The sequence below is a fragment of the Talpa europaea genome (genome assembly GCF_964194135.1).
Source record: "Talpa europaea genome assembly, chromosome: 10".
Taxonomy (NCBI): domain Eukaryota; kingdom Metazoa; phylum Chordata; class Mammalia; order Eulipotyphla; family Talpidae; genus Talpa; species Talpa europaea.
Genome location: NC_140077.1, coordinates 25,381,660 through 25,405,930, shown reverse-complemented (window position 1 = coordinate 25,405,930; position 24,271 = coordinate 25,381,660). Strand labels below are relative to the sequence as shown.

Here is a 24,271-nt window from a genome sequence, read left to right as displayed (position 1 = left end):
CTATACACATAGTATTACTCAGTTAAATTATTTCATTGTGTAATCTCTGTGGGGAAGTCAGCACACCACTGTTGTAGACTATGGGGACCCCTTCTGGTCTCCTGTGGTATTAATTTATTTTATAGTAAATTACCCACAAACTGGGAAGTCAAATTTGATTATAACAAACTCTCCGAAGTGGTAAAGGTACAAAGGAAGCAAGAGAAAAGCATGGGGGAAGAAAGGCATCTAAAATAGATGGTAATGGGAAAATAAGTGATTAACAGGAGAGTGTCACTATATCCAAGAGAAGTAGATGCTGACCACATTCCTTATCTACTTTGTAAGTTCTGTGAGACCCCAATAATCTAAACTAATTGAAGGGAAGATAAACATGAATAAGTAGGGGAATAGCCTAAAAACATAGAACAATGGAATGTCTGTGTAGTTTATTAGTTCTATTCTCCAGGGCTACAGATAAAACAGTTGAAAATAAATAATGGAAAGATATACAAAGGTTGGGGGAAAGTGGCCCTAATAAAACTAAAGAACTGCCAAAGCATCTGACATCCTGAGAGCTGCTAGATTTTTATTTCTAAGGACAAACCACTCAAGCTACCACTCATAAATAAAACTTTTGTGAAGAATTTCAAAGTATACTTTCACATTAAGGAATATAGGCTTCTTTCCTGCATCTCACAGGAACAAATCTTGAAAATATTCATCAAATTCTTCTTCCCTATTTAAGAGAAAAAGTATACATATGGATTAAAATCAACAATTAGAGAAAATAATGCTAGGTGATAGACACAAGAATAAAGAAATAAAATGTTTTAAGTCAACATATTTGTCATTCTATATATATCAATATATTTCAGGATTTAGCAATCAAGCAATTCTTAGACTCTAGAATAATCATAACTATACACAGATTGGTTAAAATCAAAATGTTCTATATGTTGTTGGTAGGTCTCCTTAAATGTATATATTTCCTAAGATTTTACTTTGAAGTCTTTGTGAAATGTTATTTCTTCTCTTTACTTTCTTCATTGACTTTATAATTTCTTTGTTCTTTCTCATTTCAAATTATAGTATGATCAAAAACAGAATGAAAATTTTCTTTTTAGAAAAATACAAGTCCTACTCTTAGGAATGGAGAAAAAAATATGCTTAGGATAAGGTTTTTTATTATTCTGAGAATGGTAAATACATTATGTACTTGTATAGTCAAGGTTATATCTAAAAGTGTACAACTCTAAAAGGAAATACTAGATTATGTGTTAAAAATTATGAAAATTGTAAAGTACCAAATAAAAATTAGTGTTATAGAGTGGAAATCACACAGGCATTCAAGTCAGTCAGTATTTAAATGCTAGCTTTGTCACTTATTAGTTGGGTGAGCAAATTCTTAACTTCTTCAGTTTCCTTATCTGTAAATGTTGAAAATTATATTCCTCATAGAGTTGCTATGAGTAGTAAATGCAAGGTTACTTTTCTTTGTCTTAGGAATAGTGAATCAAGCTGGACAATCAAATTTAGTCCACCAGTCTCTTCAGAAAATGTCATTTTAAGTCAGAGATTCACTATTTTGTTTAAAAAAGTTGTGAATGCAGAAAGTCATCACAACCATGTTCAAATTTCAAGAAAAAAATTAATTACAGAATTAAGAATGAGCAATTTGATATTTCCCATGATCCTTGCAAGACAGCAAAATGCAGGAGAATTTTTAAAACTATAGTAAGAATTTAAATATATGTAATTAATTAAACATCTGTGTGGACTTAGATGTTCAGTGATTAATTGATGTCAAGTTTTTATAAGGTCACAAAAAGTTTTGAATTAAGGAAGATTTTTCTTAAGTTTTACTGATGTATCTATATACAGTAAGTTAACTCTGGGACCTATTATCTCATTTTAAGCTAAAAGCAGTTTAACTAGGATAGCAATATATTATTTATAATATTTTATGTAAAGAACATAAGTACTGTTTATAATTTGACTACACATTTGGGAATTCTTTATTTGGTTGGAAAAAAAGGTCAAGATCACCAAAAGAAAAAAAAAAGGTGATCTTGTTTTTAAAAATCTTCTATTATTAGAAATTGTTTTTTTTTTTCCTAAAGAAGCTGACTTCTGTTACACTGAGAATATATCAAATAATTAGCAAGCAGGTTTATAATCAGCTTAAAATTAGTGAATTATGACATATTCAAAGGTCTCTTAATCTATTATGAACTAATATGTCTAGGGACTAATAAAAGGGAACTAAAATCTATTGGGAACTTACTATATTTGTAGGTGTTGTACCAGATGAAACATTCTTTATTTCATTAGGTCTTCACAATAAACTCTATGCTGTGGGTATTACCTTATCCTCTTTTAACAGATAATGTTCAAGTGATAAATATCCCAGTGTATGACAATAACTGGTAACATCGCCCCCCGATTCAGACAGTGCCTGTTACCCACAGCAGAACACACAATATATGCACTGAGTTATCTGTCTTTGGGGGTTAATGTGGGTATGTTAGCAAGTAAACTTTTACATTTGCATAAATCTTCAAGGGGCTCCCTTGTATGGGTCTATGACAATCAGATTATCATGAATAGGCTACTGTAGGTGCTAGTAAACAGCTCTTCTCTGAAGCAAAGACCAGAGGGTCACATGTTGAGGTGAGTTGAGGAAAGGTTTATTTATCAAGAGGAAGCTGGAGAAGTTGGCTATTTATGGACACAAAGAATGGCTAGAATTTAACCAGTCTAGTTGGTCTTAGGCATTAAATAGACTTTCAAGATGTCCATTAAACACTAGCAAAAACTGTGGCTGTAGTCACAGCATTCTAAACTGAAAGTTTATCTATTAATATCAGGACTTACTGTGATTTTTCATCTGTCTCTGGTAGTGGGCCCTTCCAAAGTTCGGATTCTGAAGTACTTTCTTCCTCATCAGAGTTTCCTGTTCATTTAAAAGAGATTTTGTTAAGTATGTATTTTAAACACATTTCAAATTAACCACTGGTACAATTAACTTTTAATTTAACTGCAATTTAGCTTCAACTCTTATGGCTCATTGGAAATTGAAGTCACTCTTTCATATCAGTAAATTCTTTTTAAAAATAAATAAGGTGGGCCTCCCCGGGTGGCACAGGCGGTTGAGAGCAGCGCTGTGAAGCTGTCCCCAGCTTCTGCAGTGCGGTTTGATCCTGGCCGGCTGGCGAGAATCCCACTTGGCGTTGCAGACCTCTCCTGTCTCGCCCGCTGCTCCCCTCAGCAAAGTATTTCCGTGGATCTGCCTGTTCTGCTCCCTGCTCTGTCTCTGGTGAATCCTCTCACTCTCCCGCACATCTGGCCTGTACCCTGCTTCTTGTATACATGAATAAATAAATCTTAAAAAATATATATATATATAAAATAGCTGAGATATACCCAAGTCTCAGCAAAAATGGTAAGCATTTAAAATCTCATGGGAGGTGTAAGGGGTTAAAACGCAACCTATAAAGCTATCTGCAAACACTGCAGCACCAGTTCGCTGGCCAGGGAGCTACCCACATGGTGCAGCAGACCTCTCCGGACTCGCCCGCTGCTCCTCTCAGCAGCGTATTTCATCAGTCTGCCTGTTCTGTTCCCCGCTCTGTCTCTGGTGAATCCTCTCACCCCTCCCCACCACCTCTGGCCTTGTACCCCTGCTCTTGTATGCATAAATAAATAAATCTTTGAAAAAATAAAATAAAATCTCACGGGGAACTTACCCTAAGTTACAGAGTTAAAGTAGCAACAATAGAAAAACAACCTAAATTCCCACCAATTAAGGATTAATAATCTGTTAAATAAATACTATATAGCTGTTTTAAAAATCGTGGCATATCTATTTATTCCCATGGAAAAATGTCTGTGTTACAATCAAATTTTTTAAAAGTTTCAGAATACATGATTAGTATAACCTAATTTATGCTTAAAACACTAAATATATGTTTATATATGGATCTATCTATACATAGCAATTACATATTAATATATTAACTGTTACCATCTATGGCAACACTATAGGTACCTATAGCATGATATATATGTGTATGTATATATGCTTGTAAAGCCCAACCAAACAGTGATTATATTGCCTGAATCTTATATTTTGTACTTTAATCATTTTCAAATTTTTAATGTATTTTAAATGACCAGCATAATGATTTTAAACAGTGATCAGTTTTCACTTTAAATCGGTAAAAACAATTTAAAAAAATAACAAGATGGATTATCCTGTATTAGTGAATGAAAAATTATGAAATGTTAAAAAATCTATGAGGCAATAAAATTATATCCTACAAAATAATACCATTAGCAAATAATGCCTCTCTAATAATGACCATTAGCCTAAAAAAGAACAGACACATATTTGGCCTGGCAATACAGAATGTCCCTTAGTTAAACACAACACAAAAATAGAACAGCACTGATTTGCCACTGTGGTTCTACACTTTCACCTGCTAGACTTTGATCCTTCAATCAACATGCATGTCTGAACTTTGACCCTAACGGAATTTATTCTGGCACCAATTCTAACAAAAATGGCACACATATAAGGGATATTTAGATTTCTAGTGATTTACATACAAGCTGATAAAAATGAAAAGCCTTGGGAGTGAGATTTCCATTCAATGATAGGCAGCATTAGAAATGCCTGTGTCCCAAATTAAATACATAATTTCTTCCACTCTTATTTTTAAGAAAGCTCACTGACATTAGATTTAAAAAACACAGAAAAACTAAAATCAGGCCCCAAAAGTTATCACTAAGGTGTTACCCTATTAATGATGTCAGAGATCAAAACTGAAAACGGTCTTTAAAAGTGAGCACTAAGTATAAAAGACATACAGCCATCTGTTTTCTTCCATTTCTAGAGCACTTCCTACATGCCAGCTTTCTATACCAGTTTTCTGATACCAGACAATCCAGTTTTACTAAATAACCAAATCAGTTTAGAATAACATTATAACAGAATATAACAGAATACTCTTTGAAGGAGCACATGTCAAAAAGTAGCCAAAGAGCCTTAGAAAATCAAATTTGTAAGACTGGACTATATACGTTTAAGGTCCCTATAAATCTATACCTTCTTCCATGAGGGTGACACAACTACATATTCTTATGATTACTGTTCCAACCTCCAGAGATGGGCAGAGTATTGCCAAAGCAATAACAACTGGAGAACAGAATAAAGAAATGATGTTTTTTGCATCAGTGTCAAATCTATGCTACAATTATTGGCAAGTAGGGATGAGAATTTATGTCATTGACTCTGTTGAGAGGAGATCTTGGAGATATTTAATTCAACCCTTATCCAATGAATAAACCTCTGATTGCAATACCATAAATAGCAAGTAGCTACCCAACCTATGCTTGATGATCTCGCTAATTCCTGAAGCAGCCCTTTTCTCCAATCCTTCCTTCATAGTTTTAATTGACATGTTTTTCCTTAAATTAAGGCAAAAATCTGTCCTCAGTCCATTTTTATCCATAGATTCTAGTTCTGCCAACCAGTCACTAAAAATAAATCTCCTACATAGTAGCAGTTTTGCCAATATCTATGTTTCCAAGTCTATCTCCTTACCCTTTCCTTCTCTTCCCTTCATTTTCCTCCAAATTATGCTTTGAATAATAAAAGCAAGTCTATCGTCTTAGTTTTGCTGGATATTTGATATACCTAATAACTTGGTGTTCTAAAGCAGCAGCAAGTCTCCAATTAGCATAACAAAGAGACAGGTCAACTTACAAACTTCTCTAGTCAGTTCTAGAAAACAAGCACAGACTATTGGAGGCTAGTACATTTTTCTCTGACATAAGAATAGCTACAGGTTATCAAGGACTTACTCTGTTTCAGACACATGCTTTGCAAGTATGTTATCTCAAGTCCAAGACTCCAAATATTCATCTTACAAAGAGAACTGAGACAGATCAAATTATTTAATATGGATTTGTGTAAAATATCTGCCAAAAGTGGAGTGTAAAGAGTAGATTTATATTTAATTCACTGACGAACAGTTATTGAAGAGATAGGCAAAAAAGGGTTTAGATTTGGAGTTACAAACCTGTGTTTAATGACAGAGCTGGAAAATTATTTTGTTCATAAATTATTTTGTTCATACTAAATAATTTATAAGGGAATATGCTGTACTCCTAAATTACAGGTCTGCTTCCATCAATACCTCCCTTTCTGTTAAATTTTTTGACAGTGAATATTTTCAAATTTCTATTTTTCTAATTTAACAGTGAAAAATTTCTGATTACTGAACACTTAAAAATTCTCAAGGATTATACTAAAATGCTAATAATGTTTATATATAAGTGATGGAATTTGGAATAATTACTAAATTTTTCCCTGTGTTTGACCATATACACATAAAACTTTAAACTCATAAAAATAAGTTTATATACTTCAAAATAAGAAGTCTTAAACTTCTAAATGTCTATAAAATAAATTCAAATATTATAAAATATATTAGATATGCTACTGAACTTTAAGACCCCAAGTTTACTGTAAAGTCTAAAAAATTTGATATCGTAGTACTATTTAGGTGTGAGGCCACTGTTATATCACAAAAGAATGCCCTTCTTTACAAAGCTCAAAATTCTGCTGGAAAAAGCTGAACACTGTAAGTTCTCTTTAATATTGTATGGGTACAATTAATCATCTATTGATGGCTTCCCACTTTTGGTTTGATGGTTAGAAGAACAGTAATAGATTTATGATCTATCATTGCAATTATGCAAATTTCTGGTAAATAGTTGTACAGACACCTTTAGTTTTACTTTGTTACATAAATCTTTTCCATTATTCTGACTTCACCTTTATAGACCTTATTTTTTTTTTTAGCTTTTTTAAAGATTTATTTACTTAAGCATACAAGAACCGGGGTACAGGCCAGAGGTGTGGGGGGTGAGAGGATTCACCAGAGACAGAGTGGGGAGTAAAACAGGGAGATCGACTGAAATACACTGCTGAGGGGAGCAGAGGGCAAGTCAGGAGAGGTCTGCTGTGCCATGTGGGTATCTCCCTGGCCAGGGATCGAACTCATGCTGCAGAGGCTTCAATAGCTTCAAAGGTTGCATCTTAACCCTTTGCACCACCAGGGAGGCCCTAGACCTTATTTTTTATATATATTTTTTAAGTTGTTGTGAATACTTTAGGGAATGATGCAAGGCGGGGGTGGGGGGGCGGGGGGAGGTACCTGGGGAGGATAATAAAATTCTTAGCAAATAAATCAATAAAATATAATACGGTTTGATCCAATCTAATGAAAAACATAGGACTTATTAAAAAGTTACCCAGTAGCAACATTTGCTAACATTTTGCTTTCCATATACAAAACACGTAATTTGAACACACAATTGCTTTCCATATACAAAACACATAATTTGATCAATCAAGATCACAAATGACAGACAACTCAAGTCTACATAAACAACATGGGCAGCATAAGCAAAGCACAACATATGCAATAGTTCTTAAATTTTAATGCACTTCCATAGTTTCATTCTCAATCCAACCTCATCCCATTTTTCTTCCTTCATATTTCATAATCTAAAACTAAAATATGCATCCACTGTATTTACTGGAAAACATTCCTAAGCTTTTAAACTTAAATTTTTAAATGTTCTAAAATGTGGAAGAAACCATATAGTTCGGGTCTTTTTCCTATCATTTTTCTAACTGTGCAAAAAAAACCCAAAAAATAATATACTTGAGATCAAGTCACAATTCATGGAAAAACTGAATTGCAAATAATTGGAATCTATAGATTTTAATTAAAAAAATACTTGATACTTACTATTTCCAGAATTTTCTAGTTTCTTTGAAGATGAATGTCCTGAAAAGGAAGCAGCATTGTTTTGTTAAGAATAATCTTGTAGTGCAACAGTTGTAACTGTAACCAGAATTTTTCCAATAGTTGAATTTGCTTATAGTCATACAGACAAGCAATTCATTGTTTTCTAATTTGTTATGTTCCTTAGACTTAAATCCCTAATTAAAATTTTAGGTTCTTCAAAAATAGACAATTATAAATTAGAGACATCCTGCAAGGGAGGAGGAGGGAGAGGGATGAGAGGGAGGGAGGGAGGAGCACAGGAGACTGAGGTGATGATGTACAGGCACATTGGTGAAGAAAACTCTATGGGGACTACACGTGGTGGGGTGGCGGGAAGCAAATATTGTTTAAAAATGAATAATGATATAAAAAATTATTAAAAATTAAAAAAAATTAGGTTCTTTTAAAGCACATTCTATTATGACCTAGATAACCTAGGACGAAGCTTAAAAATAATGAATACCTGAAAAAAAAAACAACTCATATTGTTAAAAAAAACACCTCATATATTAGTTGCAATACAAGCAACATTTCACCGGAGATGTTCAACATCTAAAAACAGCTTAGAAATAAGATCATTTTTCACAAACATCATATATATGTATGTGAAAATCTGTTCCTAGCATTTGAAAATCACACAGACAACTATGTCATAAAATATTTTTAGCTATACAATGGTTACCAGTAAGGAAAATGGAAACTGAAAAGTACTGAAGATATATTGGTGTCATTTTTTAAAAATCATCACTATACACAGACTCCTAGAAGACCCCTGGGGAAATATTTCTCTGGGGTGCAAAATCAAAAAAGGACAGCTAATATACGCAGAGTAACCACTGCTGCAACTCCCTGGATAGAAGGTTTTATCAGCCAAAGCTGGCTCATGAAAAGCTCCTTTAAAGCCAGGCAAAGAGGCTGCAAGGACTACATGGTAAAGACCCCAACTGCAGCAACTGCTTTAGGATACTGCTTCTTCACTCCTCATTTCCAAGTTGTGAGAGCAAACAAACAAACAAACAAACAAACACAGTAACCAAGCTTCTGATGGCAAAAGAAATGTATTCTTCTTTGTTATTTTCTTTACTATACGAAGAACATGATACCTGCTTCCAAATGTCTATAGGTAAAAAAAGAGGTTAGGTTTTTTCTGGAGGCCGAAGAACATAATTGGAACCAAAAGTAAGAAGTTGTAGGTTTAGGCTAAATATTAAAAGAAATCTGCCAGCAATTACAACTACGTAAAATGTAAAAGATTATTTGGGAATGCAGTGGGTTCTGCTTCCTTGTAGGTGCTGAAGCAAAAACAGTCAGTGGGTAATATAGAGCAGTGTTTCCCAAACTTTATTGTTGGGAATGATCTAGAAACAAAAGGTATTCTACTTCAAATACATTTCTCAATAAACAATATAGTAACAATTTTCTTCTTATCATCTACCAATTTTACCAAATCTAAAACTTGGTGATACTACATGCTTTAGGGAGAAAAAAAAAAAACAAAACAAATGTTAAGAATGGCGATCTTCAAAGCTGGAGCAAGGGAGCCCTCTTCTGTCCAAGTATTATGTTAGCATCGGCCTGAATCTAATTCAATCTACATTACCTGCTACTCTAAGTCCAATTCAGTCAAAGTTCTAACCAGTTTAACTCCTTTTTCTAATTGTATTATTGTGTATTAAAGTAACACTGGTTTACAACACTGTGTATAATTTAGAGGCACAGGCTCACAGCTCCTCAGATGTAAGCTGTCACACAACGCCCCTCCCAGCTTTGCTCCTCACTCCACCCCTCTCCCTCTGACAACCTCAACTCTACAGTCAGATGTCTAGGGTTTGTTTTGGCTTAGTTTTGTCAGTTCTTTTGTATTGTTTCTCTCTGTCCCACATGAGTAAAATCACCTGGTGTTTGTCTTTCTCCATCTTACCGATGTCACTTAGCATAGTCCTCTCCCGCTCCATCTATATTGCTGAGGACCCATATATGCCAAACGCTACCATTTCAAGTTCATCAGCAAGTAAGAAAATCATACAGACCATAGCCAAAATCACAGCAATATAATTTGATTCTAACTGCCTTTCACATTCTTATTTGATGGCTCAAACGGTGCAGAGGTCAGGTAAGTGTTGGGAAAAATAAAACACACGAAGCTCACCAATTTGCTCCAGATAACACATCTTTAAGAAACAAGGCCAGGATTAGAATGCTGTTTTCAATATTACACTGTCTGCCAAAAATGAATCAAAAATAACTTTGTTTTTAAAAGTTACTGTAAACTCATAGCTAAACTCACCACCCAATTTTCTTTCAATTATTATAAAACAGAATTCTAAACACATTTAAATTCTACAGCTGAGACATTATGGTTGGTTACATTTCACGTTCAGGACTGTGAGTAGATATTTTATTCACCATTACCTTTATCTTTTTTCTTGGAGGTCTCTTCTGCAGAAGACAATCTGGATTTTTTAGGTGATGACTCTTCATCATCTGTTTTGACTTTACCCTTTCTTTTTTTTGACTTGACTTCTTTTCTCCTTTATGATAAACAATAAAAAAAATTAAAGTTAACTTTTAACTCACCTTACAAAAAATAAAAACCAATGAGCAAAGAAAAAAATTAAATCATTTATTTGTTTAAAAAATACAATTTATATAATAAGAAATCCTTAAGTTAATCTCTAAATATTTTAGGTAAAAGTATATATAGTAATAAGAAACCACTAACAGTTCTAAATCATCAGTAAATAGAAAATTCTCTTAAGAAGGTAGGAATGTAGTGAAGGTACAATGGAAGGAGGACGGAGATGCTTACTTAAATCATACGTCTACTTTACATCATACGTTGTTTTATTACTATAGCTTTATCTCTCCCAGGCCTCATTTACAAGATTGTCAGTGCCATAATTGGTGAGCAATTGATCTTAACGGCTAAGAAAGGAAATTTTTTTTTCTTTTTTTGAATTTTTACAACCTTTATTTTTTTTATTTTTATTTTTTAAATAATAAATTTTATTTTTATATTCCCCCATACAACTGCACATGCCCCATTCTGACCCCAATCCCTCCCCTCCTGGCCCCCACCCCCCAAAAAGTGTCTCTGGTTCATAGTTTTTTGTTGATTTTGATTTTCACTTTCTTATAGTTATTCATTTTCCTGATTCCTTATTTAAGTTTTCTAGATTCCTGCTATGAGTGAGACCATCCGGTATTTTTCTTTTTCTTTTTGGCTTATTTCGCTGAGCATGATCCCTTCCAGCGCCATCCATGCTGCTGCAAATTGCATGTGTTTATCTTTTTTGAATGCTGAGTAATATTCCATGGTATATATGTACCACATCTTCTTGATCCAGTCACCTATTTTTGGGCATTTGGGCTGTTTCCAAAGCTTAGCTATTGTAAATAGTGCTGCTATAAACATAGGGGTGCAGGTGTTCTTTGGAATTGATGTTTCTGTGTCCTTTGGGTAAATACCTAGGAGTGGAATTGCTGGATCATATGGAAGCTCTATGTTTAGTAGGTCCAGAAATCTCCACACAGCTCTCCATAGTGGTTGGACCAGTTTGCATTCCCCCCAACAGTGCAGGAGAGTTCCTTTTTCTCACAACCTCGCCAACATTTGTTGTTGCTAGTTTTTTTAATATGTGCCATTTTCACTGGTGTAAGATGGTATCTCATGGTAGTTTTAATTTGCATTTCCCTGATTACAAGTGATGTTGAACATTTTAAGAAAGGAAATATTAATTAGGAAAAGTTGATAATGCTGAAACTGATGCTAGGAAGAAGGGTAAAGGGAAAAAGAGAGGTTTATTTTCAAGAACTTCCAAATTAAGGTACTTACTTATACTAAATGCTATAATACTATTTAAGACAATAACTGTTCTTTTCCTCTTTCATAAAATCACTTCAGTTTTGAAATGAAGCTTGAAAGTCAAGGTCAAAAAAGTACATCTGGTATCTTACCAGTATCATTGATGGAAAGGGAAATAAAGGTATAGGTTATTTAAGTAATCTAAAAAATTCTGCTAATTTTTAAGGATTAGAGAATTGTTAATTATTTACTATTTATTTTTATCAGTTAAAATGCTAGATAGGACTCATTTTTAAACAAGCTGATCTTAAAATCTGATTTTGTCTCAACACCTTTAATGTCAGGGACTCTACTATGCTTGACCTGTCATATGTCAGGTACTGTGTGACACACTTTACATGTACTTTGATTTACTCCCCACAATAATATTGGTATCCTTATTGTAAGAGATGATAAAATTGAGTCTTAGAGAGATTAAGTAGTTTGGATAAGAAGAGGCCCACTAAGTGATAGTAATATGCTGAGAAGACTACCCAAAAGTCTGATTTCAAAGTCCATAATCTTAAATATACTGCATATTGCAGTACTGTATCACGCCCCCACTCAATATGTAAATACTGTATCAATATGTATATACTGTATCAATATGTATATACTCAATATGTATATACTGTATCACGCCCCCACTCAATATGGTAAACACATTTTAGCTCAATCAATGTGAAATGAGCATCAGGGTATATAATCCTCTGCAAGAATGGCAAATGCCAATGAAAACACTGTATTAAAATGAGACATAAGAATGATTTATGGGGCCTCCCTGGTGGCACAGGGGGTTGAGCACAGTGCTGTTAAGATGTTCGCAGACTGCAGCATGGGTTTGATTCCCGGCCAGTCAGGTAGATTCCCACATGGCACGACAGACCTCTCCTATCTCACCCGCTGCTCCCCTCCGCAGTGTATTTTGGTCTGTCTGCCTGTTCTGCTCCCCACTCTGTCTCTGGTGAATCCTCTCACCCTCCTGTGCCTCTGGCCTGTACCCCAGCTATTGTATAAATAAAAAATAAATCTTCAAAAAAAAATGATTTATGAAGATTTGCTTTAAAACATCATTTCTAAGAAAATTACTGTGTCTGAATATTGACTCCAAATTTAAAATTGTAGCATTTATCTAAGACCCTTCACAGGACTTCATTTGAAACTGCTTAGCTAAAGTAGAAGATGATGAATTTCTAGTTTCTTGGTTTATGTGGTTATACAGTAAATGCCTGATATTCTACACAATCAACTAATCAAACCATCAACCTATCAAGTCTATATTTAGACACTCAAAGCAGGTAAATGACTATGCCCCAGTCTACCAAACACCAACAACAGCATTTAAAAAAACAGTATTACCTGTGATGAAAATTTAATTTAAAGGAACATTCTTGGCATAATCCTACAAAAAATAAAATAATAAAGTAAATAATCTGAAGAAAACAATCTATTCTCTCCACCTCAAAAATGCATATAATGAATAAAAACATTAAAATATGTGAGGAATTAAAAATATTCTATCACTACTTTAGAAAAATGTGCTATTAATTTACCCTAAAAGCAAACTGTATTTCATGACCAGTATTAACATGTTTGTCACCTCAAAGATACCTAATAACAATGTGGGAAAGTTACTTCCCTGAAGAGCTCTTAGAGTTTTCAAATGCAAAGTTTTCAAACAATGCCACCACTGTAGCCTCTTCTTTTGCCTTAACCTCAGTTCATACTAGCTGACTTCTCATGAACACTTTCAGGAAGAACTCAGAAAGCAGTCTGTATCAGGGGAAATTCTTTACTTCTATTTGGAGTGGACAAAAAGCTCTGAGGGCACATTAACTTAGGACCCACAGATGGCCATTAGCATTTGAAGGAGAAAATAAGCTGCCACATGAAAATAAGCTTAGAAAGGAAAAAGAAAATAATGACATTATAGAATGCATATGTTAAGAAAAGCTGATATAGTCTGGTATAACCCTAAGCTTTTAAAACTGATACCAAGAACAACTTATATGTCCTCTTAAAATTCTGTCTTCAATGATCAAAGAGAGTACCTTTATTTAGTATCCACATAATAACAATAAGGTTATCAGCTAATGTGAGATTTTACACTGTCATTTCTGATACTTTCATCTTAACCATGTAATTTCGTAACTTTCTCAAGTTAATGGGAAGAGGTCTTTACTTTATAAAATTACTGGTTTACATTCACATTAAAATTAATTCACCTAATGTAACTATAATGTGGGAATAAAAATTTTAGTCTCCAAAGCTCTTTAAGACTTTGGGAAGCTCTGAGGAAAAAACTCCTTCAGGAGTTTTGAAGGGAATTTTAAAATTAATATTTATATATATTTAAAACTAAGTTATTAGGTAAACTTGGATGAACTCAATCAAATCCCAACTAAATTCAACTTACTTAACTTGACAAGTGCATTTCTCTTTTCACCATGCTCAATATAACCAAAATTAACTTCCCAACTCTTTAAGCCATCTTTTTTATTGCAACATTTATTTCCACAGAAAAACTGGCCTGTAAAAAAAGAAAGTAATATTAACTATAATAGCTGGTGACAATATTTATCTATACAATCTAGTGTAAACTCTGAAATTTACTCAACATAAATTCGTAGTTCTATAAAGTCATCATTAAGACACATCGGTCACAGAATTCTTTCTGAACAGAGAGACTATATTTAGATACAGTTTTAGTGATTCCATATTAAGCATTCTACACTTCAGAAAGTTAGAGTTCTAAAAAAGTATAGTCACAAATATCATAGAAGAATAAATACATTCTTCCAAGTACATGCACTTATACCTGTAAATCCTTTCAAATAGTTAATAATAGTTAGATTGATAAAAATTAATATTTTTAAGTCTTAATATAAAGACACGTATTTTAGTACCAACATAAACAGGCATTTAAAAGCACATTTTAAAATGTTCATACTCTGAGATGAAGTAGAATGAGTAATCAAGCCCAATGCTCTAAAGGTAAAATTCCTGAAGCACTGTCTTTTTATCAGCTCTAGTAATGTACCATGAATACAGCTTTAACATTTTTACTTTTGTAGATAATCTTTACTGTATATATTAGGAATAATCTTACTTAATGACTTCAATAACAAAATGATCTGTATCTTATTAAAAAGTAAAATTCAGGAAAAAAATTACCTTTTCCAGATATTACTTCTTTTTCTATCCGCCACCGAAATCCAAACTGATAAACCAAAAAATTACATTTATACCAAAACAAATTTAAACATTACATTTAAATTTTATAAAAATCTAGACACAATATCAATAATTGACGTAACAATCTCTTCCAAGCTAAACAGTAAACCTTATTACCATCCTATTGCTTTCTCTCACTAGGAATTTAAAAATACAATCAAATTACTATCTGTTTCTGAAAAGGAACATTTTTATTTTTTCAACTTCTAGACCACCTTAAAAGTTATAGGTGTCAGGTCACAAGATACACAATAAAAAAATACATCCTGTTCTATCACATTAACAGAAGAAAAAAAAAAGGGTCTGGTATAACAGAAAGGCAGTACATATGATGCAAAAGAGTGCAGCTTTTCAAGTCACAGTGTTTGAGTTTAAATTTAAGCCCTATCACTTAAGAGTAGTATTTTGCTAAGTTATTGAATCTCTTTGTGCCTCAGTTTCCTTACATGTAAAGTAGATAAATACAACTATATATTTTTGGGTGTTAAGAGATTTAAATGGGATAATACAGACATATAAAGCTCTTAGAATAGTACCCAACACATAGTACACCAGACGTCAGCAAACTATGGGTGATAGGCCTGCTACCTATTTTTATAAATAAAGTTTGATCAGAATACAACCATACCTATCCATTCTATGTATGGTACTACTCTCACTACAACAGCAGACTTCAGTTAGTTGTCATAGAAACCATATGGCCTGCAAAGCCTAAAATAGTTACTATCTGGCCCATTAGAAAAGAAGTTTGTCAAGTCCTGTATAGTAAATGCTCAAAAAGTGTTACTTACTAGTTGATATTACTACAATCCACTCTTGCTCACCAAAGGATATAATCAGCTATCTCCCATATAATAGAAAACACAGCATTCAGGAGCAAAAGACCATACCTCTGATGTCATCAACCTAAACTGAGAAATCTCTGACCTGAAATCCAACATTATTCAGGCTTCTGTCATTGGCAAAATTTGGCCCAGAAAAAGAACAAGAAAGAGCAATTGCACCAGGCTGTAGTTCTATAGTGAAACTTCCCTTCAGATTCTAAATAACTATTTTTTGGCTAAAAATTATTTTTTTCCAATGCCTTATGATACTTCATATTAGTATGCTAACTTAAAATTTTAGTAATGGTTAGTTCTATTCAGTTTACTATAGTGGTTAAAAGCTCAGTTCCAGAATCATGCAGACCCAACACAAGTGCTACCATTCATTAACTAGTCCAGTGACTTTGGCAAAGTTATTTAACCTCTCTATTTACTTTTGATGTATAAAAATGGAAAGAGTTAACAAGCTTACCTTCATGTATTAGGTGAGTTAAGCAAGTTTATATTTTAAATGCAAAAGAGGGCCCCAAATATTTCAAAATATTCTGATTAAAACAAATGAAAATAAAATACCCCAAGTCTACTGGGAAAAAAAAAATTAAAAATTAAAAATAACTCTATTCAGTTCTTTTTTAAGCACATATATATGTTAGGCTCACTAGCTATCCAATAAATGTTAGGATGTCCACTGAATCAAATGTGTATAGTAATATTTTCTAAACTTTTTTAAATTCATTAATTTATCCAACAGATAATTATTAAACAACTACTTACTGAACTCAGCATTCTGCTAAGGAAAAAAAGTGAGTATTGAAATAGTGCCTGCCACTATGAAGTTCATAATCTGATGGGGCAATGAGAAATATAACCACTATAATGTGACCTACTAATTAAAGATTGCAAAAAGGTTTTGCCTCAATGTTTTTTTTTTTTTTCGTATTTTTTTTTATTTTTAATAGAGGCATGTTTTATTTATTTATTTATTTGTTTGTTTCATTTATACATGCACTGGGTACAGTCAGAAGCGCGGGAGGGTGAGAGGATTCACCAGAGCCAGAGCGGGGAGCAGAGCAGGCAGAAGGACCGAAGTATACTGCTGAGGGGAGCAGCGGGCTGCAGGAGAGGTCTGCGCGCCATGTGGGACCCTCCTCCAGTGGCCAGGGAGCAGCCGGGGATCGAACCGGCGCCGCAGAGGCCGCAGGCAGCTTCACAACCCAGCGCTCAACCACTGCGCCACCGGGGAGGCCCATTGCCTCAATGTTTTTATAGCCTCTCATGACATGAATTTTCTTGATGATAGGTTAAACACTGCAGTTACTCAGGGTTTGGTGCTCAGCCTCCTTCTTTTCATTCTACCCTCAAGCACAGAGAGACTGCTAGAATTAGCATCTTTAAAAGAATAATGTGTAGCATAACAGCATAATAAAAATTAATATTGTATTTGATTAATACTGTACTTGAATAAGAATCTTCTAAAATATCTGGAAGGCATACCTTATTTTCTTTGTATCTACTGAGATCTGCTATGCAGTATTCCTTGAATAATTTATCATAGTATTTCTTCGCAAGTCTCTTCTCCCTAGAAGCATTAAAAAATATATATCTTAGACATTTAAAAATTCAACCATGGTTTGTTATATGGAAGCAGAGTCAAATAATACATACAAATATTAATGTTTTAAAAGAAGCTTCTTACCTGTGCATAGAATATCTTAATATTTACTGCTAAGTGGTTCTTTCAGGTAGAGAAGCTAGGTCTGACAGTGATGAGAAGGTGACTTACCCTTTATTTTTTACTTTTGTAAAGTTTGGATCTTTTAAACCATTTTTAGGTATTACTATTTTTTTTTTAATTTAAAAAATAGCATGCAATAACATATTATGGGACAACGCATAATATTATAAAACTGTTGTAAATTATTTTTTAAGACAAAGTCAAGCAATGAGAAGTCAGTTAAAACCAAAAATTATCAAAAGAACCAAACTAGATTCAATAGTAAGGCATGATTGTATGTGCTCAATTCGAAACTGTTTCATGTGGGGGCTCAGCTTCTGCATAGGTGACAAAGTAAAACACTCAGTAGGAGAACAAAGACTAAAGCATTTGATGCATTAGGCCTCTTATGGCAAACATTACCAATTCATGTCCATTTCATCCTCCTCATTCCATAGGAATCTATGATTTTCTCGTATAACATCCATATCAGTTTTATCATTTTCCCTGGGAAATAAAATTATTTCAACTTAGTATAAAGCAAAATTAATCAAATATTGGCAGTTAAACAGTTTAGATTTTGACCAACTGAGTAAAAATATAATGACTGAAGATTACAGAAAATTTTATGTGAGTATACAATATATAGATTTATGAAAATTCTACTTATCTTCAAAAAGCATTTATAAAGGGGACTCCCTGGTGGTACAAGGGGTTAAACAATGCACTATGAAGCAATCTGCAGCCTCTGCAGCACGTGTTCAATGCCCGGCCTGGCCAGGGAGCAACCCACATGGCACAGCAGACCTCTCCTGTCTTGCTTACTGCTCCCCTCAGCAGTGTATTTCAGTAGATCCACCTGTTCTGATCTCCACTCTGTCTCTGGTGAATCCTCTCACCCCCTACAGCTCTGGCCTGTACCCCAGCTCTAGTATGCATAAATAAATAAATCTTTAAAAAAAAAAAGCATTTCTTTTAAAAAAAAAAAAGGCATTTATAAAGAGTGCTGCTACAGAAACAAGTTAAATGAATAAAGAATCCATTCACCTCTGGTATTGGTTTCAATTTACAAATAGTGCTAAATTACTGAAGCTAGGATGAGAAACCTGAAAAAACACTAAATGGATTAGGAAAAGTAAATGAAAGTAAGTTTCACAATTAGATCAAGTCAGTAACATATCCCATGGAGATCCAATTTTAAAAATACATGAGGAAAGAAGTTTTCCGTATCTTACTTTAATTCAGCTTCCTTACTCAAGGATACTGAATAAAAGACGAAAAATTTAAGGGGATGATTTTTCAAGATGCTAATAGTTTGGGAATAGAATAAAAGATTTTTGGGGAATCCAAAATAAATTGAGTGGGTATATAAGTCTGGGGAGATGAGTTGATAGTAGTATTTTAGGTTTCTACCAACTCAGAAAATTTTAAAATCAAAGAAAAAAGCAATCTACACAAAACCTAGAGGCTCTGATAGAAGAGCCTCAAAACTGGAAGAAAAAAAAAATTTTTTTAAAGAATTTATTTTATTTATTTATACAAGCACTGGGTACAGTCAGAAACGTGAGGGGGGGTGAGAGAATCCACCAGAGCCAGAGCGGGGAACAGAACAGGCAGACTGACGAAATACACTGCAGAGGGGAGCAGCAGGATGCAGGAGAGGCCTGCACGCCATGTGGGACCCTCACTGGCGGCAGGGGATTGAACTGGCGCTGCAGAGGCTGTGGGCAGCCTCGCAATCCAGCGCTCAACTGCTGAGCCACTGGGGAAGCCCAAAACTGGAAGAAATTTTTGGGTGAGAAATAGTAAAGTCTTCTTGTTTGCTTTCCTTTTTAAAAAATAATCTTAAACATTGAGGTTTAAAAAGTTCATTATTTCAAAGATCCTTGTCAAGAAATAATTACTGTACAATCAGACATGTAAGTATTCCTCATCTACCCTGATATTGCCAGGAGCAGATATGGCTCAGCAGGTAAGAAGGCTACACTTGGGGTCTATAGCCAAAGAAGTGGGATTCAAAACAAGCTACTTAGCTAAGAGGTGTGGATGGCCTCTGCACCTATGACATAACAAGGAAATTGGAACTTCTGTGTGAACATCACGATACTTACCCTAATCTCCTGAAATCTTCTTTTTTGCCACCATAGTATAAAATATAGTCATTTACAAATTTTGTATGCCTTTGATACTGAAATGCAAAAAATTAAGGACTTTACATACTCAGAAGATGTTCTATACACATAATATATTATGGAGTAAGGAAAAAGCATACTAAGAATCTATTTATACTTTTAAAATATGCAAATACATACTTATAAATTCAAAAAAGACCTAAGAGGATGAATATTAAACTGTTAAGAGTTAACATGATCATGAAGAGAGGCTTTCACTTTCTACGATATATTGTTTTAAACATTTTTCAAGCATCCATTACTGTTATAATAAAACACAACTCCATCGGGGAGAAAGAAGCTACCTATTCTACTGCTGAACTGCATACCACCTCATACCACCACTCATTTTAATCATCGTAATGTGAAGTATAAATTGTAGTTTCTAAAATTAAAGGTAAGGAGCAGAATTGACCTTTCATTAATGTAAAATAGAAAACAGCCATTCCAGTAATAATAAAGTTTCTAGAAAAAAAGGTGTAACTTTCATAATATTAAATCCTTGCATTAGGCGTTCAAATAAAAGTAAACATAAGAAACCAGATGTCACTTTTTACACTTGCTATTAATATTCAAAGATTCCACAGACATGTTATTTTCAATGCAGTATAACAAGATATGAGCAATTCAGTTTTTGTTTAAAAAGCTCAGATCTCTAAGAGCTGAACATGCATGTAACAGAACTAATCTCATCTATATTATTTTTTTTTAAAGATTGATCAATTGATTGATTGATTGATTGATTTATACATACATACATACAAGCACTGGGCACAGTCAGAAGCGCAGGAGGGTGAGAGAATTCACCAGAGCCAGAGCAGGGAGCAGAGCAGGCAGAAGTACCGAAGTACACTGCTGCAGGGAGCAGCGGGCAGCAGGAGAGGTCTGCGCGCCATGTGGGACCCTCCTCCGGTGGCGGGGAGCAGCTGGGGATCGAAACAGCGCTGCAGAGGCTGCAGGCAGCTTCGCAACCCAGCGCTCAACCGCTGCGCCACCAGGGAGGCCCTTATCTATATTATTGTCTATGACTACACCTTATTTTATTAAAGGTAACTAGTGACTTAACTGATCACAATGTGTTCTCCTAGTATAGGTCTGAGGACTGTCCACAAAGAGAAAGTATATGATGATAGTCTAGGAGAGTGGGAGAGAGGAACTACAGAAGGAAATGATTATAGAAAGGTTTAAAGAAACTTGAGGGTAACGGATTTGCTTGTTATTTTGATGTGTTAATAGTTCCACACAGGTATAATTATGTGAAAGCTTGTCAAGTAAACACTTCAAAAGTGTGCAGTTTGTCATATGCCAATTAGACTTCAAAAATTCATACAATATTTTCTTCAATAACTTTTAAAAATAAATATTAGTTTACAAAAATCTTAACTAGTCAATAAAATCAGGTGGGAATGAGGATAAGAGTTCAAAGAACTAAAAATAAGAGTCACATTAAAATGAAAAATGTTGAGAGCTTGGCAAAAAAACAGGTAGGAACAACTATTTCCAAGTTCATGGACTTTCTTCATATATTTACAGAACATTGGTAATACATCTTATTTTTGTCTATAAGCCTTTCCTATATGTTAGTAAAAGAGAATGGTACTCAAAACTATAAATGGCAAAATTTCTTGTCAGTAAATACTTATCTTTAAAAATAAAATGTAAAAGGTCTATTTAACTTGACAAGATTTTATGAAATAAAAAGATTTTAAACCATTCTACTAATCATAAAGAACTAGAATACAAAAAGGATACAGCATCCATAGCTATGAGATGAAATCTTCTATTTTTTGCTTCTTCCCTGTTAAGACAAATTTTATTTTAAACAAATGCAAACATCTACATTCTACTTCATACAATCAAATCCCCCAAGTCCCTGAGTTTACATCTTAAACTACAATAAAGTTCATTTACACTAACATAACTTACCTATCCAGCAATTCCGCTGCAACTTGTTTATGGGCCACTTTTCCATGTTTTTCTTTCTGAAAAGGCTTTTTGAGCAGTAAATCATCTTCAACTGCCCTGGTTTATTCAAAAGAAAATTTACTTATTAAGAGTTCATTTTTCTCAAAGGGTGTTCCTCTTTCCTTTTCTTTTCATTATTAGAACATTTTGAAGAATTCAAATCTTAAAAGAGTTGTGGCTTGGTATTGAGACATTTTACATCTCCTTAAATAGCTTATTAACTTTATTTAATACCTATAAAATGGAGAGATGAAACTATCCAAAGCATGAATTCTGCTGTCAAACCACCTAAGTTCCTCAGTTCAAATAATGGCTCTGCCGTTTACTATCTTAATCTTAAACAAGATGAATTCATTCTTTGTCCCACAATTTCCTTATAAGTCATTTGTAAAGGTAATGAAGTTTCCTAATTGATACAATGGAAAAAAGGACTGATTACAGATGGTATACACTATAAATCATCAGGCCTAGGTATTTAGTTAGATATAATCCTAGAGCAGAGAAGACTATCCAACTAGATTTGCTCAGATTCTATTATCAAAAAGTATTATTTTTGAATGAAAACTCTAGAAAATGTAAAGCACCATAAAATGTAATTTATTAAAATTAATTCTATTGTTTTGGCTATCCACAAAGACTGAGTACCCTAGAAAAATGATCAGTTCCAATTAGCATGCTTAATATATTGCTATCAGTGTGATATAATAAACCAATATTTGTAAGTTTGTTTCATACAAATCAGTCGACCACATCTAAATTAATGAATAAATCAAATTTCTAAGCACTGGAAGCAGAGAATGATGTTCCTAGTCATAGCAACTCCACTAAGATGTAGCCTTCCTTGTCAGGCCAGGCTGTATTTGCAGACAGTTTTTGTCCCTCCCAATGCAATAGCCATGAGCTCTTTCCCTTGACCACTTACAGTCTGCTAATTTACAAAACTATATTATTGGGCTGCATTTTATTTATTTATTTATTTATTTTTTGGTCGGACCTTCGCCGGCGGCCGGGGAACAAACCGGCGCTGCAGAGGTTGCGGGCAGCCGGGGATGGGCTGCATTTTAATCTCGTTCCCTACACCAAACTCATCCTGAAGTCAAATACTAGCAGAAAAGACCATCAGCAAGCCCCTTCTTAATTGTGATACCAGAAAGTAACAAGTCCTTAAGAGCTGAATGAAAAATAGATGCAACAGGGAAATCTAAAAGCTTTGTTTTTCTTTTCTTCTGTTCTGCTTCCTTTTCCACAATACTCTTCATAGCACAAACATTTTCTTATTTTTTACACAACCGTCATTACAGGTTTAATGAACAAAAATTCATTCTCCATAGTTGGGGAATGAAACACATCTCAAAAAAATTTCCATATTATTTACTTACACTCACCTCAACATAGAAAAGGTTTGAAACACAAATCAATAAAATAATCACTTACTTTTTTTTCCTTTTGCTAGATTCTCCACAATGTTCATCATCACTAAAATCAGAGTCATAACCTCCATGGCCGTGCATCTGTAAAGGAACATAAACTAGCTTCTTAGAAGCCAAGCTGCCAATAGTTCAGTAAAAAATACTTCAAAAGTAAGTTATCTTAAAAAGTCACAACAATTTTAAAGGATTGTGGTGGCAGGTCACTTGAGTTATCCAGCTATCTAAAACATCAAAACAACATTCAATCACTTTAAAATAACAAGCCTAACCCTTCAGAAATGAAGCAACATTTTCACCTGATTAACTATCATCAGACCAACAGTGGAAGCTACTCTTTGACATTTTCATTAAAAACCAGGTCTAGAAACCACCTCCATGTGATTACATACAAGGCTCAGCAATGCTTCATTTCTATTTGATTGACAGTAATAACAGTTCTTGTGTGTTTGTCAAGTTTGTTTCAGACATTGTGCCAGACACTTTTTCTAATTCTACAAGTTAGGAACTATTATCTCCAGTACGGAGATGAAGAAATCAAGGATAGATGAAATAATTATACAGACAAATGTGATTCTTTGGCCCATAATTTAACTATTCCAATTGTTTCTATTTTAATTCATTATATTCCATTAGACCTACTGTATTTGATGAGTACACTAACAATTGATCAAATTTTTCCTGTTATTTTTTTCAACATATGTGGAAATTTCCTTTAAAAAAAAAACTAGTTTCTTCAACATAAACTACCTTGTTCTTTGGCCTAGTTAACTTAAACTTGTTCTATTTTTTATGATGTTCTGTTTTTTAATTGAAATTTTTAAAAATGCTGAAAGATTTCAATTATCACAGCTGTGTTGGAACAAGTTCCTGATTTCAGCACTACATTAGGGCATATATTGAAGGGGATGAACGAATTATTTGACTACTTGATGCCATAAATACCCAATTCATATGGCTAAAAGGAAGCAGTCCAGGTCAACCAATCAATAATACAGCTTAAACTTTAATATTCACTATAGCAAGTGCAACAAGAAATAGCGAACTCCCTAAACTTTATTTCACTGAGACTAAGACATAAGACATGTCTCTAGTCCTGACTTTCTTGAATAAGTTATTTCATCTCTTTGGGATTCATCTGATAAACAAGTTGGCTACATAAAATAATCCTTAAATCTTATGTATGAGTCTGTAATGTTTCTGTGACTCCATTTTCAAACTTAGGTGTGTGCCTCTTACCTGTCCCAC

At 33.8% G+C, this 24,271-nt stretch overlaps 1 protein-coding gene across 3 annotated transcripts; it reads right to left on the bottom strand.

Annotated features, from left to right (window-relative positions):
* Positions 1-675: 675 nt before the first annotated feature.
* On the bottom strand, positions 676-23,107 carry LOC311178206 (protein FRA10AC1; the record flags this gene model as incomplete). Of its 3 annotated transcripts, none has more annotated exons than XM_084244598.1 (13): positions 676-718; positions 2,857-2,935; positions 7,806-7,844; positions 10,257-10,375; positions 13,048-13,091; positions 14,091-14,218; positions 14,863-14,908; positions 17,241-17,325; positions 17,884-17,967; positions 19,572-19,648; positions 21,384-21,429; positions 21,558-21,653; positions 23,031-23,107. In XM_084244598.1, 13 exons carry the CDS (start codon positions 23,105-23,107, stop codon positions 676-678), a joined length of 963 nt encoding a protein of 320 aa, XP_084100724.1. The 3 variants fall into 3 exon arrangements, with proteins under 3 accessions (XP_084100724.1, XP_084100725.1, XP_084100726.1); XM_084244599.1 differs by having other exon boundaries at positions 13,048-13,090; positions 14,105-14,218; XM_084244600.1 differs by lacking the exon at positions 7,806-7,844 and having other exon boundaries at positions 13,048-13,090; positions 14,105-14,218.
* Between the last annotated feature and the right edge of the window lie 1,164 nt (positions 23,108-24,271).